We start from the raw sequence: 23,215 nt of genomic DNA, 5'->3' as shown, positions 1-23,215 counted from the left end.
TCGACACTTTCAGCCATGACTAAGGACGAGGAGATCGTCTGAAACGCGTAGGCTTCATATACCTATCTTCCTTACATACATCCACCTTTCTTACGGGGATTTGGACTCCCGTTTTTATGCCATTATCTAATAAAATTGGAACTAGATTCCATTTTAAATATACTCCTCGAATATATTTTTTATTTGCGCTGGATCTCATCTACTTCCTTGTTCCATTTCTATTCTTCGACACTTAGTTAACAGTGCTCGAGCTTATATACCTGTTCTGTGGAAAAGTAAGGGACCTACCTCTCTCAGACTCTGGTTTCATAAAATAGAGAAAATTAAGCACATGGAAGACCTTACATCTCAGTTGACTAACAGACCTGGCAGCTTCTCCAAGACTTGGTCCCATTGGATTGTCTATCAGGACTCTCCAGAATATCGGACCATCATGGCCAGCTGAAATTTCAGACATTTTTAAATTGTATTCTGGATCATGTAACTATGTGTTCCCCCCTCCTCCATTCCCCCCCCCCTTTTTCTTTCTCTCCCCTGTCCGTATCCCTCCTCTGTCCCTAATGTCGTATATATGATTTTGTAAATTGTTTGATGCAATATCTTGGGCCTATGTGCCCTTGTCCATACCCACCGTTTTTCTTTTTTGTTCCCTTGCTTGATATGTTCCTTGTTTGAAAAAGCAAATAAAGAATTTACATAAAAAAGGCTATGCACACGTTTGAAATAGTTTTTTTTTTGTTTTTGTTTTTAAATAAAAAGGTCAGTGTGTTTGGTGCCACTTTTGAAATACTTTTTATTATCAGTAAATTATATTCTGCTTATATTAACAATGCATGAAGTTGAACAGATTATTAATTGGTTAAGTCCCAATGGTTCTTAAAATAAAATATTGTAATCCTTTTTCCAGCATCCCATCATGCCAATCATTGCTGTGTTCTGGGTGTTAATACTAACCACAGACTTCTCTGAATAGCTGAAGCTGTGCCATTCATCCACTTCCTACATAGTCTATTTAAAACAGGTTTATTGTGGCATATTTTGTGTGCGCAGACATATTTCTGTTTATGAAAAAGTTTTGATCCCATCTGTCCTTAATCATTTCATTTTATGTATGTCATGATACAAGCATCTGATAGAGCCACAGAGATAATTTACACTGTAACTCCAAATTGAAGTTAGCAACATTAAAGGCAATTAGTGGTTTTTGTTTTTTTTAAATGAAATAAAATGTATGTATTTTAACATAAAAATAACTTTTGTAACATACTTTTGGAGCTTCCATGTATCAAAATACATAGGAGCTGCAGAACACCATTGTCAGCCAACAGTCCCAAATTTGCTGGGACTGTCACAAATTTACAGAGACAATTCCGGTAAATTACTGTCCCGGCAACTTGAACTGGCGACTGCCGTATTCAATTGTATCTGCATCCTCAGGGGGCAGATACAATTAAATACTATGGCAGAGAAGGGAGCTTGCTCCCTGCACTGCCATTCACTAGGCTACAGGCCACGTTAGGCCTGCAGCCTATAAAACACTGGGACAGGATCCCTGTGCATGCCAGCATGATTAGGTCACTGTATCCCACCGGCCCACGCAAGGATCCGGTCTCGGCGCCTCATAAGCTGCAGGACTCAGCAGACTGTGGATATCTGTGCTTTGTGGAAATGGGACTAGGCAAATATAAGGTTTTTATTTTTTTTTTGGGGGGGGGGGGGGCAGCCGGGCACTATCTACAAAGGGAGGAGTGTGGCACCATCTATAAAAAGGGGAGTGTGTGGCACTATCTATAAAACAGGGAGTGTGTGGCACTATCTACAAAGCGGGAGTGTGTGGCACTATCTAAAAAGGGGGTATGTGGCACTATCTACAGGGGGTTGTGTGGCACAATCTACAGGGGGTTGTGTGGCACCATCTACAGGAGGCACTGAGTGTGGCATTATCTATGCTGGATACATTTAACAACATTGTCTTAACAATTTGGGGGAATCTAAGAGTTACCCATAGAGGTGATAATTCCAGCCATTATAAGAATACCAATAGTACTGCATCATCACATAAATTGTGTAACAGCTAAAAATTTGAGAGGCCACCATTCAAATGCAAAGAATCAAAACTCAGCCTTTATGCACATGACAATATTATGGCTTTATATTATTGTGAAGATCTAGAGTACGACACCATAAAAAGTCTATAGGTCCATACTGTACCTATGTATGCCTACGATTTCATACAGAGGATTTTTTTTCTCTGATTCCTATGGAATCCAACAGAAAACAAAGTCGTGCCATGTTTCATCAGATGCCATACATGTTCTCCCCTAGAAGTATTCGCTGCACTAGAAGCAGCTACTCAACGCCACCGCACATTAGGTCACTAGGGCGCGCCATGATATGTACATAAATAAGTAACAGCTATGCCTTGACTGGGGCATATTTTAAAAATTATTCCAATTGAATAGTTATATATATTTTGTGTGATCTAAAATATAAATTTGATATTAAAATCATGGTAAAACCCATTCAATTTGTAAGGTGGTATAAGGCATTTTTGCCTTTCCATCAGGAATTGCAGTATTTTTTAAGGCAAGAATAGTCAACAGTGCTCAATTGGTAAAATTAAGACTATAGGCAAATTCTAATTCTGCACCATGTTACAAAAGGAGTGCCCTTCTGTCTTTTAGCCAGCAAATACTTCTATAAGACTATCCTCAATATCAATAGCAATCAAATGACTGGTTTTCAGATGTCTAATAAAAATTGAGTATTTGTTTTCTCAGTTCCTTAGATCTTGAATGCAGTCTGCAATTGTATAACATGAATTCACTGATAGTATTATAAATTGAATAATGTACCTTTCTAAGACGTTTAAGGCATGACTTGTCTATGAATAAAAAATCTGATGTGAACGGAAGAAAAGAGAAGCCGGAAGAACTGTATGAGGAGCCAGGTGTGCTAAGCAAGAAAGCATCATCCATCAAAAGGACTGGTCATTAAAAAATGGTAGACCTCATTAAGTCATTCAGAGGAAGCGCTAATCAGAAAGAAGCAACACTCACCCCCCCCCCCCCCATAGGAGATTATAATACCCATGCATATTAAGCGGCAGAGGTGAAAGGGCACAATGAGAAGAATCAGCATGTCTGTGCACTGGGTCAAAGTCATGAATCTGTAAATAGCTAATCACAATATTAACTGTATCCGAACACTTTATACTATGACATGCGGTAATAGTCCCGGCAAATCCATCACAAAATAACTTATTAACATATATCACAGCAGAATTCAATAACTGAAAAACATGAGAATAAACCCCAAATGTCATTTAGGAACACAAGGTGTTAAAAAAGTGCAATCTTTTCTAGCGGAGGTGTCAGGTGTCTCACATTCTGTGTGCCATATGCATAGTCCTGGCGCTATGTTAAATAAAATAGCAAACGTATCACGGAATATACTCATTAAAACCTTCAGAAACACAAAGGTCCGCTGTGTGTTTCCAATGCAAGAAACCACTCATTGCATGGAAGGGGTTAAACGACATCTGTCTTCTTTTTGTGACATACTGTAGCCTGCCAGCCTTCATTTAACAAAGCAGAAGGAGGCATTGAGCTGAACAAAAAGCAAGGTACACAGACGTGCCCATGCCCTCAAAGCAAGCGTTTCATGCTTATTATACCGCTGGAGCTATGGGACTCATTAAAAATAGCGTAAGAGCTGTATGTGGGGGCATGTTAAATTAGCTGACTCTTTCATGTACAGTAGGTAGACAGTTCCATTCATTGTCTTCTCCTAGGCTCTAGAGATTTGGCATGTCGGGAAAAGATACGGGAAGCCGTTCCAGCAAAACACCTGATCTCCTCTGTGCCATGAAGACTCCCTAGGAAGGCTCTATATTGCTAAATACATTATACCTACACTATGCACCCTAAATACTTCAATACAAGGGATACCGGGGTATGAAATGTACAGAGTACATCTATTTTATCATTTTTCAGCATCTACAACCCACACAGAAGCTTTATGATAATTGATGCTTGAACTCAAAATTAAATGAAATGCTGAATCTTAAAGAGCATCAGTCACCTTTTTCCATTTAGACTCAATGTTAGTTATAGTATATTCTCTTGAGATGGTTCCATTAAATGAAGTAAATGATATCTCTTACTTGTTTAATTGAGTACATTTTCAGGAAACCTTAAAAAGGGTTGTCGCAACATGTCCATATGCCCAAAGAGGGTATATAGACGTCACAGAGGAACGTTCCTTGATCAGGATCCCCTATATGAGCCAGAACAGAGAGCCACTAAGGCAGACCCAGTGCATCTATGCATTACATGGTATGGTCAGTCATTCTTCTGAATGGCCAACATATAATGCTCTATTTCTCTTGCAGCAGCCACGGCTTCCCCCAGGTGATCGCCAGGTGTTAGAGAAGACAGACCCATGGTGATCCGCTAATCGCCAGGACAACTCATGTCTGAGAAGGAGTTATCTTCTCTTTAAGTAGACAAGAGTTCTATTTCTGCAAAAATGTATAGGGTGAAGTCTGGGGGTCTATACAGACAGATTATTGACCAATCACATTCACTCTTGATTGGTTCTATATGTGATGTCCCATGTCAGGGGCTAGTTATTTGCGAAGGATATAATAAATATGTTTTGCACTGTATTAGGAGTTTATTTTCTCCATATAACACTGTGATCATCCTGAATTTCATCTGGGCATCTTGGTGTTCACAACTCAGGACACACAATGGACTGTGTCTAGAAAATATCCTAAGGAGACAGGATGCTCTCTGTGCCCTTCATTCTAGTACAGTGGAGTGTCAGAGATAGAATCTTCACCTATGAGAAAGTGATGACATATCTTAGGGTCTGTACACATTTATGTCGGAGGCTCCATTAGGGAACTTCTTCGCAGTCCCGGTAAAAAATAGCGCAACAAATAGCAAGTGTTGCAATTTTTGCTTCCAAAGCAGCAAAAATTGAAAGTAAGAAGTTCTACTATTAAAATAAAAATACGGCAGCGACTCATCACTCCTACCCCTGTCTGGTCTCAGTGCTGCCAGCCTCCTGGGGTGAGGTTTCATCCCATGTGACTGCTGCAGCCAATCACAGACTGTAACAGTCAAATGGAAGAAAACATCCCAGGAGGCCGGCAGCCCTCTCACCAGCCCTGGGAGGAGTCATGGGTCACTATTTGGACCACCTAGCAACAGACCAGTCCTTTTTCTCCTTAGCCCAGGTAAGACGCTTCTGACGTTGTCTCTGGGTCATGAGTAGCTTGACACAAGGAATGCGACAGTTGTAGCCCATGTCCTGGATACGTCTGTGTGTTGTGGCTCTTGAAGCACTGACTCCAGTCGCAGTCCACTCCTCGTGAATCTCCCCCAGATGCTTGAATGGCCTTTTCTTAACAATCCTTTCAAGGCTGCGGTTATCCCTGTTGCTTGTGCAACTTTTTCTACCACACTTTTTCCTTCCTCTCAACTTTCCATTAATATGCTAGGATACAGCACTCTGTGAACAGCCAGCTTCTTTAGCAATGTCCTTTTGTGTCTTACCCTCCTGTCAGCAGTCTTCCCCATGATTGCGTAGCCTACTCAACCAGACTGTTCGACCATTTAAAGGCTTAGGAAACCTTTGCAGGTGTTTTGTGATGATTAGCTGATTAGAGTGTGACACCATGAGTCTACAATGTTGAACTTTGACCAAATATTCAAATTTTCTGTGAGACTAGATTTGGGGTTTTCATTAAGTGTTAGCCATTAACTGTTAAAATGCTGGAAATAGATCACTCTGTGTGTAATGAATCTATATAATATGAGTATCACTTTTTGAAATACTGAAATAAATTAACTTTTTGAAGATAGTCTAATTCACTGTACTGAGTCTCATTAAGTCAATACCAGTTAGTTGTTAACTTTTTAGTTGTTACCAGTTATTTACTGTAAAATAAAACTAAAAAAAGATAAAAATTTGTAAGATGCAAAAATGAATCAAATAAAATTAATAAAAATAAATGTTGTACGGTTATTTGTATTTAATTTTATATCAATTAATACATACATTACTGTTGTATGAATTATTACGTGTATGCATTATTGTTTATGACTGACATTAAAGGGAGTGACAGTCACATACTTATTTGAGTGACAGATAGTTTCAGCATGTGTGACAAGGACTGAGAATGTAAGACGTGTGTGTACAGCGGTCATGACAAGTACCAGTGTGACATCTAAGGATTGATTTTATTTCTTCTACTCTACAATCTAAAGAAAAGTGTCTTATATCATGTAAGAGATAGGATATATGGAACAACCCATTCTAGTGTTTCGTAAAATAGCTGAAAATATTTACATAATCTCAAACCTTTTTTACACCATCACAGATACAATCAAAGCATCAAATCTCAAAAGAACAATCTGAAGCAATCACCTCCAGCGCAGAATCAAAGGTTATGTCGCTTGGAGAACAAAATGATAGGCGGTAGGAAGAATCTGGATGCCCGGAGCACACAGTCAGGTTCCTCATAGATATATACCCCCTCTAAAAATACTGGACTAACAAATTATTTGACAGATGGAGTCGTTGTGGTACATATGATATTCATTGACAAATGTACAACATAAGCTGCAGCCTACTGTCCAAATCTGAAAGGTTTGTCCCATCAGGAGAACCCCTGTCCATTTGCCCTATAAGGGCATATGGACGTCATAGAGGGGGGTTCCTCGCTTGGGACACACTTCTATGTGCCAGAACACAGTGCCCCCCAGGCGGATGCGGCACGTCCATGCATTACATGGACGGTCATTAATTTCAATGTAAATGTATGGCCGGCCACAGCTTCTCCCAGTGATAAAGCGCTGATCACAGGGAGTGATCGAAAAGAGCCAGCTTCTTTTTTTAAAAGGGCTGTCTTCATGCCTTAAAGGTCCAGTACTCAACTCACGAATCTCCCTGTATGTAAATTGTACAAGGAAAAAAGAAACATATATAGGCCGTATTGTATAAATGACCATATTATTCGGACTATAAGACACAGTTTTTAGCAAGAATAAATCTTGCTAAAAAGTCCCTGCGTCTTATAGTCGTCAGTCAAGGGATCCGGCAGCGCCGGGCCCCCTGACCGGCTTCTTACTTAACCCCTTCCCGACCCATGATGTGCCGGCACATCATGGAGCGGGGAGGCGATGATGTTTAGAGCGGAGCCTGCTCCATACACTGCAGGTGTCAGCTGTGTTTTACAGCTGACACGCTGCTCAACGGCCAGGAATAGAAATGGCGCTGTTCCTGGCCGTTTAACTAGTTAAATGCCACATCAATAGCGACAGCAGCATTTAGAGGGGTCTTCCCATGAAGGACTTTTATGACATATCCACAGGATCTGTCATAAATGTCAGATAGATGCTGGTGCCACCTCTGAGACCCGCACCTATCTCTAGAACAGGGCACGCTAAACCCTGTTCTATCTTACTCGGCTCCGCTGTCTCCAGGCCACTTCCTGGTTAAGTGGTCGGGAGTTACAGAAACAGCTGAGTGATCTCTGAGCTACGCTGTTTCCGTAACTCCCATATAAGTGAATGGGAGTTACGGAAACAGAATAGCACTGCGAGCTACGCTGTTTCCAGAACTCGGTAGCTACGAAAACAGCTTACATGGTCGAGTTACGCAAACAGCGTAACTTGCTGAGCTACGCTATTTCCGGAACGCCCATAGAACTGAATAGTAGTTACGGAAACAGCGTAGCATGCTAGGCTGCTTCTGTAACTGCCATTCACTACTATGGGAGTTACGGAAATAGCGTAGCACAGCGAGTTACCGTAACTCATCCATGTATTGCGGTGTATTGTACCAGCGATCTAATGATCGCTGGTTCAAGTCCCCTAGGTGACCTAATAAAATGTGTAAAAAAAAGTTAAATACATTTTCAGGAGTGTAAAAAAATATATGAAATAAAAAAAAAACATTTTCCCATTTTTCCCCAAGCACAATTATTATTATTTTTTTTTAAATGATATTGCTGCGTCCGTAAAAGTCGGAAACTATTACAATATAGCATTATTTGACTCACACGGTGAATGGAGTAAAAAATAAAAATGTAACACCCCAGAATCGTGTTTTTTTGGTCACCATAGCGCCTAAAAGAATGAAATAAAAAGTGATAAAAAAATCTAATGTACCAAAAAATGGTGCTGATAAAAACTACAGCTTGTCCCGCAAAAAATAATCCCTCCCACCACTCAAACGATAAAAAATATAAAAGTTATGGCTCTCAGAATGTGGTGAAACTGAACAAATTTTTTTTTTTTTAATTAATAGTTTTTTCTTTATAAAAGTAGTAAAATATGATATTTTTTCCTATTTTCTGTTGTCTAAAACCTGGGTGCGTCTTATAGTCCAGAAATTTTATTCTTCTTCATAACAGTTTTTTGTGACTTTCTTTTTCCACATTATGCAGCATCAGACAAATGATACAGGGGCATCTTTTTAAACCTATTCCGGCATATAACCGCATGACGGCAGTTTAGGGGCCTTAAAACTCAAGACAGGTTCCCTTTAAAACAATTAGCTGTTATGTCTGCAATAGGAAAACCTGACTAAGCCCCGTCCCCAAGTCATCAAGCAGAATAAAATGGGAGAAATCAGAAAGAAATTAATTTCTGTGTTCTCTGCAAGATTTCTATAATAAATGCAGACGGACAATCAGTGCGGTGGCAAGTATATCTCCTGTTTGCTTTGATCAATAATTTTTAGGTTTAGAGTTTTCTTTAAGAGAAACAGTGATTTCCATCACAGACATTTATGACATATCCACAGGATATGGCATAAATGTCTAAGGCTTCATTAACATCTGCGCCAGGGTCCCGTTCCGACGTTCCGTCTGAGCTTTCTGTCGGAACAGGACCTTTGAAATCAATGGTGATGGAAACGGAAACCTATGGTTTCCATTTGTGTCAGTCAGGGCCCCTTTCCGACGGAAATCTCAGACGTTCCGTCGGAATGGAGCCCTGGCGCAGATGTGAACGAAGCCTAATAGGTGTGTTTCTCTTCAGGACCCACATGTTCAGAGAACGGGGGTCTTGCAATTTCCGCCCTGGCTGGTTAGGTGGTTGCCAGCTGCCAAATCAAGGCAGAGAATGAATGGAGAGGAGGCAGCGCATGTGGTGGGATCCACATCTATCAGACATTTATGGCATAACCTGTGGATATTCCATAAATATCTGTAATGGGTATAACCCATTGATATTATTAAAAGGTAGAGGTTCTTCAGGAAGGCAGACCAGAAAGAGGGCGGTAGGGAGTGGGCTTTGTTTTTTTTTGGGAAAATCTTTAATAAAAATTGACTGGATTTAAAAAATAAAAATTAATCAGAGGAATGTCATACATTATCTCTGCTCAGTCTTCTGAAAAAGAAAATCTAGCAACAATTAATTGGACTGATTCTAAAAAGTAACTAAACATGTTGTTTTTTGGAATAGTAGTGCCAGTAAGAACTACCATACTATGGCATTGTGTGAATCCAGCCTTCGTGCCATGTGTCAGCAGTCCATTCGAGTCAGAGAAACACTCTACTACCAATAAGCAGGTTCTATTTCTTATATTTAATATGCTATAATTTGTATGATCTGCTAATGGAACCTAAAAGTTTAACTGAACCTAATAATAATGGTGAATAAAAGAAAGAACCAGTCGATAAGGAACTGCCTATATTAAATGTTAGCCAAATGACTTCCTAACCGATTACAGTAGTAAATGGCATGTGTCATATGTCAGTAAAATGAGTCATGGGCAGCCGGTGCTGGGGTAATAAAAAGCACAAATTAAACAAACGGAATTGTGACAGGTTGTTACAGGCTCGTGGAAAACATTGACACAGCTCCATTTGACTTAAGTTATCTGGATTGGATCGCCACCACGTAAAGGTCACAAGAAGTGCGCTAGAATTGACTGGGCTTGTGACAAATTACAAAATAGACATGACCATACATTTTACTATCTAAATGACCTTAAATAGCCATCAAGAAGGGTAATACTGATTCTTGCAAAGAGACTGATCATACAAGATGTACTGTTATACCAGTATCATCAGTCCGGCGTATTTACTGAACTGTCTATCCTCTGTACACGCAGCTAAATAAATGGGTATATTTACTAGAAAACAATATTTGCAACTGCATCTGTATAAATCAATTACAAATCTATTCCCTTTGCAATAAACATTACAATAGTGTGCATTGCGCTGCATTAATATTGTGCCCGGGAGCCAGGGATTTATTAGTGTTCATAAAATAGTCCTATGTTATTGAGCACTGAAACGGACATCACTTTGCAATACACATACAATCCATAGCTAGTTTACACATCCAAACAGCAGCCACCATGAATGTATTGAAAACTTGGAGATAGATAGAAGATAGATATGAGATAGATAGATAGATAGATAGATAGATAGATAGATAGATAGATAGATAGATAGATAGATAGATAGATAGATAGATAGATAGGTAGGTAGGTAGATAGATAGATAGATAGATAGATAGATAGATAGATAGATAGATAGATAGATAGATAGATAGATAGATAGATAGATATGAGATAGATAGATAGATAGATAGACAGACAGACAGACAGACAGACAGACAGACAGACAGACAGACAGACAGATAGATAGATAGATAGATAGATAGATAGATAGATAGATAGATAGATAGATAGATAGATAGATATGAGATAGATAGATAGATAGATAGATAGACAGACAGACAGACAGACAGACAGACAGACAGACAGACAGACAGATAGATAGATAGATAGATAGATAGATAGATAGATAGATAGATAGATAGATAGATAGAAGATAGATAGATAGATAGATAGATAGATAGATAGATAGATAGATAGATAGATAGATAGATAGATAGATAGATAGATAGATAGATAGATAGAAGATAGATAGATAGATAGATAGATAGATACATAGATATAGATAGATAGATAGATAGATAGATAGATAGATAGATAGATAGATAGATAGATAGATAGATAGATAGATAGATAGATAGATAGATAGATAGATAGATAGATAGATATGAGAACATAGCCTGGATCTGGATACAAACTGCAAAGGGAAGGTACAAAGAGAGCGCCTTTAAAGTGAAATAAAATGAATGGTCCGTCCTCGGGATAGACCATCAATATCTGATTGGTGGGAGTCCGACTCTCGGCACCCCTGTGATCAGCTGTTTAAAGGGGCCATTTGAGAGAAAGCTGTAATGCTGCCATCCGCCGCTACAAATGTGGGGGCATTGTAAAGTGATGATGTGTTTAAGAAATTAAGTGAAACAGCTGTTGCCGATGCACAGCGGCCCCTTTAAACAGCTGATCGGTCAGAGTCAGACCCCCACCCATCAAATATTGATCTCCTATTCTGAGGATTGTTGTCCTTCATGGTGTGTTCTCTGCACTTAGTTGCTGCTGCACCTGTCACTATAACGCACACGTACACTAAGTAAAGTAAATACAAAATGCAAATACAATTGACTTAATGATGATGTTATTGCTTTCTTCTTCACCGACCATACGCACAGAATAGTGTATTGTTTAACATTCACTCTTCATGTAAACCAGTTAGACACTGGATTTTCCTAGTTAATGCTTTTACGTCACGACATTGCTATATGATTCTGAAGTACCAGAAACGCACCTGCTGACAAAATGCCAGATTTCTATATCTGTACACAATCGTGAAAGAATTGTATCATAAATGTAGTTCAAAGATTTTTTATTTTAATAACTTACATAGTGATCTGCCCTATGTTGTCTGTGTTTCTGAACCCCTCAACAACCCTGTGACCGCTGCAGCAAATCAGAGGCCTCAGCCATGACGTGTCGTGTTCCTGGCATGAACGCACCGGCTTCTACTGGTCTGCAGTGATAACATGTTTTTATGTGAAATATAAATAGCAGCTTTTAAAATGCACTGAATGTCTTTTTTTATTTTATAAAATAAAGGAAATGTTTTAAAGTCAGTGACTCTTTTGTTTGCACCCAACATCCCCATTTACCTCTCTAAACCTCTTTATATTCTCTTTTACCTGCATTACATTTGGGATAGACGTGTGAGCACAGTACAGTTATGAACAGAACAGCATTACCAACAGTGACACCTATAGGACAGAGAGCAGAAGGCAAGACTGTTACAATATAATTATGTGACCACAGGAATAATTCCAATAATCATTACAATGTATTTTTGCACAAAATATTTTCCCACAATATGAATGTGTTATAACTGCAAATGAAAAAGTTAAAAATCACTCTTTAACATATTATATATAATTGTTTTCAAATTACATTTTTAATTTATCATATTAGATTCCAGAAACAATAGCCTCCTAAATTTCAGCCATATTATATAAAATATTCACATCAATAACTGATCATGCAGAGATAAAGCCTATTCATAAGATATCCAGTCCTAAATAGTACCTCAACCTCAAAAGCATAATAGCCATGATGCTTTGCTAGTTAATCCTTGGCTTGCCATGCTCATACATAATTTATAATGTTTTGTTTTTTAAGGCTGACACGCACTTTTTCACTAAATGGAGTGGAAGGTTGTCTCCACTTTTACTAGCTCCACATACAAATAGTCTGTTTAAAATAGACTCAAAGTGCTATATAAAAAGCCAGTTACTGTACAAGAAATAAGGGGAAAAACAAATTACCATTTATCAGGTCATCATTATAAGTGCTTAAATGGAGTGGTGTACCTACCATAGAGGCAGACCACTCGATTGCTATGAGACCCACAGCATCCGCCAGGGGGAGCTGCATGTAGATTTATACAGCTCCCACTGTGTTCAATATATGCAGTGAGCTCCTACTAGTGGTGGCTGCATGCAGTGGGAATTGTATAATTTAAAGGCTATGTACACGATTTTATTAAAAATTATATTTTTTTTTATTATTTTTTGTATACAGCACAGCTGTATCTAGCGTTGAAACCTGTGTCCGTCAGGTCAGCGGCACTGACATATCTCTGACATGCAGGATCGAGCGGTTACCGATCACATCTAAGTTATGAACGGATCACGCTGTGCTGTCACATATTCCCACATTAACTTTACCGACGTGTCTTGAGAGTGAATAGACATCACCTCCAGCCAGGACGCGATGTCTATTCACACTCCCGACACTTGGGTAAAGTTTCTGTGAATGACAGCACAGCGTGATCTCGTGAGATCACGCTGTGCTGTGTGAGTAAGTCCACAATAAACTTTACCGAAGTGTCCGGAGTGTGAATAGACATCGCGTTCTGGCTGGAGGTGATGTCTATTCACTCTCAAGACACTTAGATAAAGTTAATGTGGGAATATGTGACAGCGCAGCGAGATCACGCTGTGTTGCGAGTACTGCTAAAAATGAATGGAGATAAGAGTATTACGCTGATTGGTCAGCGTCATACACTTCTCTTTACAACGCCCAGTTGTCTATTAAGAAACTAATTAGCATAGATCTAAAATTGCTTATAACTTGCTCAAAATTGATTGTTTTTCAAAATAAAAACCACCGTTGTTATCTACATTACAGCGCTGATCAGATTATGTAGGAGATAGGGCACTTATAATCTGGTGACAGAGCCTCTTTAAAAGTCTTGGTTTTCCTTTAAAATGTTTCTGACATTTCATTTAACAGTTTTCTGTTAGATTGGGAAAAATTTACTAAGAATTGCAATATGGATGATGATATGGTTTCCTTAATACATATATAGAGCACATCCCTGGAAATTGTCATATTTACAATGTACAGTTATTGACACATACAAACATCATGTCATGACTATTTTACATTTTTAACCCCTTCGGCCACTTTTGACCTTCCGGTCAGAGCCTCATTTTTCTAATCTGACATTTTCAATTTATGTGGTAATAACTTCGGAATGCTTTTACCTATCCAAGTGATTCTGAGATTCTTACATTTTTTTAAATGTAAATGTATCTGCTTGTAAGACTGGCAGTTATACCACACAAAATTGTTGCTAATTAAGATCCCCCATATGTCTACTTTAGATTGTCATGTTTTTTTTTTACCATCCTTTTATTTTTCTAGGACGTTACAAGGCTTAGAATTTTAGCAGCAATTTCTCACATTTCAAGAAATTGTCAAAAGGCTCTTTTTACAGGGTCCAGTTTAGTTGTGAAGTGGCTTTGAGGGCCTTATATATTAGAAACCCCCAATAAGTCACACCATTTTAAAAACTGCACCCCTCAAAGTATTCAAAACAGCATTTAGAAAGTTGCTTAACCCTTTAGACGTTTCACAGGAATTAAAGCAATGTAGAGGTGAAATTTACAAATTTCACTTTTTCTGCAGAAATCCATTTTTAATATTTTTTTTTTGTAACAAACAAAGTTTCACCAGAGAGCATAGAATGGGCAGATATCCTAGCACTGAATGTCACAGGTGCCGTTTTCCCAGATCTGATTTCTGGCATATGATCTGGGATTGTCCAGTGGTGGCCTCCTTTTGGGGGGAGGTGTTGAAAGTGGTTGAGGAAGTGGTGAAGCAGCCGATCCCCTTTTCACCCAAGATTTGTCTATTTGGGGTGCTGCCTGAAGATCAGTGGCCATTCCACATGCGTATTCTATTGCAAGAAGTATTGTTTATGGCAAGGAAAACCATCGCACTTCGGTGGATGGATCAGAGACCTCCTAGGGTGACGAAATGGAAATCGTTGATCAATTCCATTATTCCATATGAGCGAGTATTATATAAGAAAAGAGGGTGTATTGGTAAATTTTACAAAATATGGCAGATTTGGTGTGATTCATCGTGTACCCTGTATACTCCGCATAGATTCACAGACCTGAGGGACCAGTTGCTGCAACCTTGAGGAGGGCGGATGTTGCATGATTGGTTACTTATAGGATTTCTATATTTTGTCTGGAATAACTCAAATTGGCCTGGAAAAGTATTTTGCCCGCTGGGATGTTATTACTGAGGGTTAACTATGTGATCTATTAGGTTATGACATGTTAAATACCACCATAGCCACTATGCCTCTGTGTTCAAAATTTGTATGACTACATAAATGTGTTTATTTTTTGTTATGTACGATGGACATTTGTATTGTACAATTCTTTCAATAAAACGAGTTTAAAAAAAAAACTTTCACCAGAGAAATGCAACTCAATATTTATTGCCCAGGTTCTGCAGTCTTAGGAAATATCCCACATGTGACCCTAGTGTGCTTATGGACTGAAGCACCGGCCACAGAAGCACCTAGAGGATTTTAGGCCCCTTTTTATTAGAATATATTTTAGGCACCATGTCAGGTTTAACCCCTTCCCGCTCCTTGACGTACTATTACGTCATGGCAGCTGTATCGTTCGCGCTCCATGCCGTAATAGTACGTCTCGGGAGTAACGGCCGTTTCGGCCGTCCTCCCGACACATACAGGAGCTGTGACACTGCTGTCTTGTTCAGCAGCTGTCACAGCTCCTACAGCGGGGACCGATCGCTGTGTCCCCGCTGATTAACCCCTTAAAAGCCGCGTTCTATAGAGATCGCGGCTTTTTAGGGGTTAAGCTGCCATCGCCGGCCTGCTACGCGATAGCGGCCGGCGATGGTGACTATGGCAACCGGACACCAAACAATGGCGTCCGGCTATGCCATAGACGGAAGCCTAGTGGGTCCTGACAACGTCAGGACCCACTATGCTTGCTGTCAGTGAGTAGCTGACAGTTCTAATACACTGCACTACGCATGTAGTGCAGTGTATTAGAATAGCGATCAGGGCCTCCTGCCCTCATGTCCCCTAGTGGGACAAAGTAATAAAGTAAAAAAAAAGTTAAAAAAAGATGTGTAAAAATAAGAAAATAAAAGTTTTAAAAGTAATAAAAGTAAAAGTCCCACTTTTTCCCTTATCAGTCCTTTATTATTAATAAAAATATATAAACAAACAAATAAACTATACATAATTGGTATCGCCGCGTCCGTAACGGCCTGAGCTACAAAATTATTTTGTTATTTATCCCGCACGGTGAACGCCGTAAAAAAAAATATTAATAAACCGTACCACAATCACAATTGTTTGGTCACTTCACCTCCCAAAAAATGGAATAAAAAGAGATCAAAAAGTCGCATGTACCTAAAAATGGTACTGATGGAAAATACAGTTCGTTACGCAAAAAAAAAGTCCTCGCACGCCTTTATTGATTGAAAAATAAAAACGTTCTGGCTCTTAGAATAAGGTAACACAAAAAGTGAATGATTGTTTACAAAACTTATTTTATTGTGCAAACGCCATAAGACATAAAAAAAAACTATAAACATCTGGTATCGCCGTGATCGTATCGCCCCGCAGAATAAAGTGAATATGTCATTTATAGCGCACGGTGAACGCTGTAAAAAAAAAAGTATACAAAAACAATAGTAGAATTGCTGTTTATTAGTCACCACGCCACCTAAAAATGGAATAAAAACTGATCAAAAAGCCGCATGCACCCCAAGAAAACTACAATGGATTCCTCAAGGGGTCTAGTTTCCAAATTGGGGTCACTTTTGGGGGGTTTCCAATGTTTTGGCACCACAAGACCTCTTCAAACCGGACATGGTGCCTAATAAAAAAGAGGGCTCAAAATCCGCTAGGTGCTCCTTTGCTTCGGAGGCCGGTGCTTCAGTCCATTACCGCCCGAGGGCCACATGTGGGATATTTCTCTAAACTGCAGAATCTGGGCAATAAGTATTGAGTTGCGTTTCACTGATAAATCCTTTTGTGTTATAAAAAAAATGGTATAAAAAGAGTAAATTTCACCTCTACTTTGCTCTAAATTTCTGTGAAACACCTAAAGGGTTCATAAACTTTCTATATGCTGTTGTGAATACTTTGAGGGGTCTAGTTTCTAAAATGGGGTGTTTGATAGGGGTTTCTAATATATGGGCCCCTCAAAGCAACTTCAGAAATGAACTGGAACCTAAAAAAATAAATAAATGAGGCAATACTTCGCTTCTTACATTATACTGATAATGAGCCGTGCCCACTCCGAGATGACCCCAGTTTTGACCGTTTGTATAAACGGAGACCCCTATTAGACCGTTCCAGTGCCCGGTTTTCCCAAGCATACACCCCCGAGAAGTGTTTTTCTATTGATGAGTCCCTGGTACATTTTAAAGGGAGGGTTCAATTCCACAAGTACCTGCCAGGTAAGAGGGCAAGGTATGGCGTGAAGATGTATAAGCTGTGAGAGTGCATCCGGGTATACCTACAGGTTTAGGATATATGAAGGAAAGGCCACCCCCAAACCAGACTGCATCCTGGACTACAATAGGTACATGGGAGGGATGGACTTGTCAAATCAAGTCCTGAAGCCCTACAGCGCCATGCGGTGTGGTATAAGAAGCTGGCCGGGCACATCATACAGATGGCATTGTACAATGCGTACGTGCTACGTCGATGTGCAGGCCAGAGGGGAACTTTCCTGGAATTTCAAGATCTAATCTTTAGGGACCAGGAAGGGGGGGCACCCAGTACTTCTGGAAGCGAGGCCACACGCATCGTACCAGGGCAACACTTTCCAGGAGAAGGTCCCCAAACCGGTGGAAAGGGAAAGAGTCAAAAGAGGTGCAGAGTCTGCTATAAGAGGGGGATAAGGAAGAACACAATATACCAATGTAACACGTGTCACGAAAAACCAGGGCTCTGTATAAAAGATTGTTTTAAAATGTATCATACATCCCTTGATTTTTAATTTACCCTGATGCACTCCGCACAGCTTACCCCCCTCATCTTTCCCTCCTGAGCCCTGCCGTATGCCCAGGCAGCTGATAACAGCCACATGTAGGGTATTGTCGTACCCAGGAGAACCCACATTACAATTTAAGGGGTGTATATCTCCGGTGGCGCATGCTGGGCACACTATATTGGACACTGAAATGGCATATACATATATAAAATTGCAAATCTCACACTGCACCATCTGCTGCGCATTATCTTTTACACAGTAACTGTGGGGACAAAATGCTCACTACACCTCTAGATGAATGTCTTAAGGGGTGTAGTTTTTAAAATGGGGTCACTTCTCGGGGGTTTCAACTGTACTGGTACCTCAGGGGCTTCTGCATACATGACTTAGCACCAGAAAAGCTCCAGTAGGCCAAATGGTGGTCCTTTCCTTCTGAGCCCTCCCATGGGCCCAAAGGGCAGTTTATCACCACAAATGGGGTATTGCCGCACTAAGGACAAATTGGGCAACAAAATGGGGTATGTTGTTCCTTGTGAAAATAAGAAATTTTGATCAAAAATGACATCTTATTGGAAAAAATATCATTTTTTTCATTTCACAGCCCAATTCAAATAGGTGCTGTGAAAAAACTGTGCGGTCAAAATGATAACAAAAACCATAAATGAATTCCTTGAGGGGTGTAGTTTCCAAAATGGGGTCACTTCTGGTGGGTTTCCATTGCTTTGATACCTCTGGGGCTCTGCAAATGCAACATGGCACCCGAAAACCAATCCAGCAAAATCTGGACTCCAACAAACACATAGCGCTCCTTTCCGTCTGAGCCCTCCCATGGGCCCAAACGGCAGTTTATCACCACAAATGGGGTATTGCCGCACTAAGGACAAATTGGGCAACAAAATGGGGTATGTTGTTCCCTGTGAAAATAAGAAATTTTGATCAAAAATGACATCTTATTGGAAAAAATATCATTTGTTTCATTTCACAGCCCAATTCAAATAGGTGCTGTGAAAAACCTGTGCGGTCAAAATGATAACAAAAACCATAAATGAATTCCTTGAGGGGTGTAGTTTCCAAAATGGGGTCACTTCGGGTGGGTTTCCATTGCTTTGATACCTCTGGGGCTCTGCAAATGCGACATGGCACCCGAAAACCAATCCAGCAAAATCTGGACTCCAACAAACACATAGCGCTCCTTTCCTTCTGAGCCCTCCCATGGGCCCAAACGGCAGTTTATCACCACAAATGGGGTATTGCCGCACTAAGGACAAATTGGGCAACAAAATGGGGTATGTTGTTCCCTGTGAAAATAAGAAAATTTGATCAAAAATGACATTTTATTGGAAAAAATATCATTTTTTTCATTTCACAGCCCAATTCAAATAGGTGCTGTGAAAAAACTGTGCGGTCAAAATGATAACAAAAACCATAAATGAATTCCTTGAGGGGTGTAATTTCCAAAATGGGGTCACTTCTGGTGGGTTTCCATTGTTTTGATACCTCAACGCCTCTTCAAACCTGGCATGCTGCCTAAAATATATTCTAATAAAAAAGAGGCCTCAAAATGCACTAGGTGCTTCTTTGCTTCTAGGGCTTGTGTTTTAGTCCACGAGCGCAGTAGGGCCACATGTGGGACATTTCTAAAAACTGCAGAATCTGGACAATACATATTTAGTAGTGTTTCTCTGGTAAAACCTTCTCTGTTACTAAAAAAAAATTGAATAAAATTGAAATTCAGCAGAAAAAATGAAATTTGCAAATTTCATTTCCACTTTGCTTTAATTCCTGTGAAATGCCTGAAGGGTTAAAAAACTTTCTATATGCTGTTTTGAATACTTTGAGGGGTCTAGTTTTTAAAATGGGGTGTTTTATGGGGGTTTCTAATACATAGGCCCCTCAAATCCACTTCAGAACTGAACTGGCACCTTCAAAAAAAGGCTTTTGAAATTTTCTTAAGAATATGAGAAATTGCTGTTTATGTTCTAAGCCTTGTAACGTCCAAGAAAAATAAAATAATGTTCAAAAAACAATGCCAATCTAAAGTAGACATATGGGAAATGTGAACTAGTAACTATTTTGGGTGGTATAACCGTCTGTTTTTCAAGCAGATGCATTTAAATTCTGAAAAATGCTATTTTTTGTAAATTTTCTCAAAATTTTGCAATTTTTCACAAATAAAGACTGAATATATCGACCAAATTTTACCACGAACATGAAGCCCAAAGTGTCACGAGAAAACAATCTCAGAATCGCTTGGATAGGTTTAAGCATTCCGACGTTATTACCACATAAAGTGAAATATGTCAGATTTGAAAAATGGGCTCTGAGCCTTAAGGCCAAAACAAGGCTGCGTCCTTAAGGGGTTAAAGGGCTCTTGCGTTGGCAAAACAGTGGAAATCCCCCAAAAGTGACCCCATTTTGGAAACTAAACCCCTCAAGGAAATTATCTAGGGGTGTGGTGAGCATTTTAACCCCACAGTTTTTTTGCAGAAATTTTTGGAATTAGGCCGTGAAAATTTAAATCGACATTTTTTCAAAGAAACGTAGGTTTAGCTAATTTTTTCCCATTTCCACAAGGACTAAAGGAGAAAACACTGCAACATTTGTAAAGCAATTTCTCCCGAGTAAAACAGAACCCTGCATGTGTGCATAAACGGCTGTTTGGACACACGGAAGGGTTTAGAAGGGAAAGAGTGCCATTTGGCTTTTTGAGCTCAAATTTAGCAGGAATGGTTTGCGGAGGCCATGTTGCATTTGCAGAGCCCCTGAGGGACCAAAACAGTGAAAACGTCCAAAAAGTGACTCCATTTAGGAGACTACACCCCTTGAGGAATTCATCTAGGGGTGTAGTGAGGATTTTGATCCCACAGGTGTTTCATAGAGTTTATTAAAATTGGGTAGTGAAAATAAAAACAATCCTTTTTCTTCAATAAGACGTAGCTTTAGCTCAAAATTTTTAATTTTCTCAACAAATAAAGGAAAAAAAGAAACAAGATTTGTAAAACAACTTCTCTGGAGTACGGCAATACCTCATATGTGGTCATAAACGGCTGGGCACACAGCAAGGATCAGAAGAGAAGGAGCGCCATTTGGCTTTTGGAGCACAGATTTCACTGGATTGGTTTCTTGACACTATGTCGCATTTGCAAATCCTCTGTGGGACCAAAACAGTGGAAACCCCCCAGAATTTACCCCATTTTGGAAACTACACCCTCAAGGTATTCACCTAGGGGTATAACGAGAATGAAAACCCCGCAGGTGTTTTTCAGAATTAGTGTGCACTCGATGTTTTAGAATGAACATTTTTTTCCATAGATATGCCAATATGTGGTGCCCAGCTTGTGCCACCATAACAAGACAGCTCCCTAATTATTATGCTGTGTTTTAGAATCACCCTACATGTGGCCCTAATATTTTGCCAGGACATTTGACAGGACTCAGGAGTGAAAGCGTACCATGCGAAGTTGAGGCCTAATTCAGCGATTAACAAAGTATTGGTTCACAATTGCAGAGGCTCTGATCTGAAATAATAAAAGAAACCCCTGAGAAGTCACCCCATTTTGGAAACTGCACCCCTCAAGGTATTTATTAAGAGGTGTAGTGAGCATTTTCACCTCACAGGTCTTTTCCATAAATTATTGCTCTGACGGATGGTCCAAAGCAGGGCTGCCATCAGGAATTTCTGGGCCCCATACTGCCAATGAGTCTGGGCCCCCGCCCCCCTCGTTATTAGGAGGGGGGGGTGAAATGTAAAGAGGCGGGAGGTAGGGCACATTAAAAAGAAAACTCTTTGGAGGAGCAGGGCAGAGACAGGAGGTGGGTGTCGGAGGGCAAAGGGGAGAGACTAAGTGCCAGGGCTGGGAGAACTGAAGGTAGCAGTGTTAGCCGGGGGGAAACCCAACCTCACAGGTGCTCTGTGGAGTGACAGGGAAGAGACAAGAGACAGCTGCTCTGTGGGGGGTAAAAATGGAAAGTGAGTGTGTGTGTTTGTGTGTGTGTGTGTGTGGGTGTAGGAGGGCAATATAAACAAAAATCATTGCACTGAAGCCCTATACACAGCAGAGTCACTGACCAAAATGTAGTCCCTAAGATCTCCCACCGCCACGGGCATGCCTGGATGATGCTTTTGCATTCTCTTCACACGCTGCACACGCGTTATCTGTGTAAAAACCACGCAACAAAATTAATTCAGACACCTTTCCACCAGACCCCTACCTGTGGCCAGAGTTTAGCATTTAGACTTTTATCTACAGGGGAGTGTGCGTGGCGCTATCTACAGGGGGCAGTGTGTGGAGCTATTTACAGGGGGGCTGTGTGTTGAGCTATTTACAGGGGGGCTGTGTGTGGCGCTATTTACAGGGGGTTGTGTGTGGCACTATCTACAGGGGGGTGTGTGGCACTATCTACAGGGGGGGGTGTGGCACTATATACCGGGGGGGGGGGGTGTGGCACTATATACAGGGGGGGGGTGTGTGGCACTATCTACAGGGGGGTGTGTGGCACTATCTACAGGGGGGTGTGTGTGTGGCGCTATCTACAGGGGGAGTGTGGGGCACTATCTACAGGGGGGTGTGTGGCACTATCTACAGGGGTGTGTGTGTGTGTGTGGCGCTATCTACAGGGGGAGTGTGGGGCACTATCTACAGGGGGTGTATGTGGCGCTATCTACAGGGGGGCTGTGTGTGGCGCTATCTACAGGGGGTGTGGAGCGCTATTTACAGGGGTTGTGTGTGGCGCTATCTACAGGGGGCTGTGTGTGGCGCTATCTACAGGGGGCTGTGTGTGGCGCTATCTACAGGGGGCTGTGTGTGACGGTATCTACAGGGGAGGTGTGTGGCACTATCTACATGGGGGTGTGTGGCACTATCTACAGGGGTGTGTGTGGTACTATGTACTGGGGTGTGTGTGGCGCTATGTACAGGGCTGTGTGTGGACAGTGACCTCAGGGGCTACCTCTAGGAGAGGAATCCCCGGCCAGAGTGTCGGCAACTCTCTGGCTGGGGATTCCGCTCCTGGATGGGTGAATGGCAGAGCAGGAAGCTGATACTTTCCTGCTCTGCCATAGTATTCAATTGTATCCGCATCCTGTGGACGCAGATACAATTGAATATGGCAGTGGCTGAGACACGTCTGGGACAGTAATTTGCCGGGACTGCCTCTGTAGATTCAGGACAGTCCCTGCAAATTCAGGACTGTTGCTAACTATGCCTCCGGTATAAGCTTTCGCCCCCTACCCAGGTATACTCTCTCCTTCCTCCACCCCTCCCCATGTATAATTTCTCCCCTCCCTTCAGATATCATCACTTTTCACCCAATTATTACCCCCCCCCATTGTATAATGCCTCCTCCAGTGGAGGGATGTCGCAATACCAGAATTTGGACTTCGGTACCGATGCTTTGTTTAGTATTGTGATTTCGATAACAAAGCGATACTTTGCCAACAGTAATAAAAAAACAAAACAGTTCTT

General features: G+C 40.7%; 1 protein-coding gene across 4 annotated transcripts in view; it reads right to left on the bottom strand.

Moving 5' to 3' along the window:
• The window catches only part of ANK2 (ankyrin 2), a 626,865-nt gene that overhangs the window by 388,309 nt on the left and 215,341 nt on the right, over positions 1-23,215 (bottom strand). The window contains exon 1 of one of the 4 annotated variants that reach the window (XM_075860539.1): positions 21,820-21,893. The exons of the other annotated variants lie outside the window; for them this stretch is intronic. Coding sequence (XP_075716654.1) covers positions 21,820-21,879 — 60 coding nt within the window. The 5' untranslated portion in view covers positions 21,880-21,893. Of the gene's footprint in view, positions 1-21,819; positions 21,894-23,215 lie in introns of those variants that run through there. 4 annotated transcript variants of the gene reach the window in all.

Source organism: Rhinoderma darwinii, chromosome 1, assembly GCF_050947455.1.
Source record: "Rhinoderma darwinii isolate aRhiDar2 chromosome 1, aRhiDar2.hap1, whole genome shotgun sequence".
Classification (NCBI taxonomy): domain Eukaryota; kingdom Metazoa; phylum Chordata; class Amphibia; order Anura; family Rhinodermatidae; genus Rhinoderma; species Rhinoderma darwinii.
The sequence above is the reverse complement of the archived record's forward strand: the minus strand, read 5'-3'. Positions and strand labels throughout refer to the sequence as shown.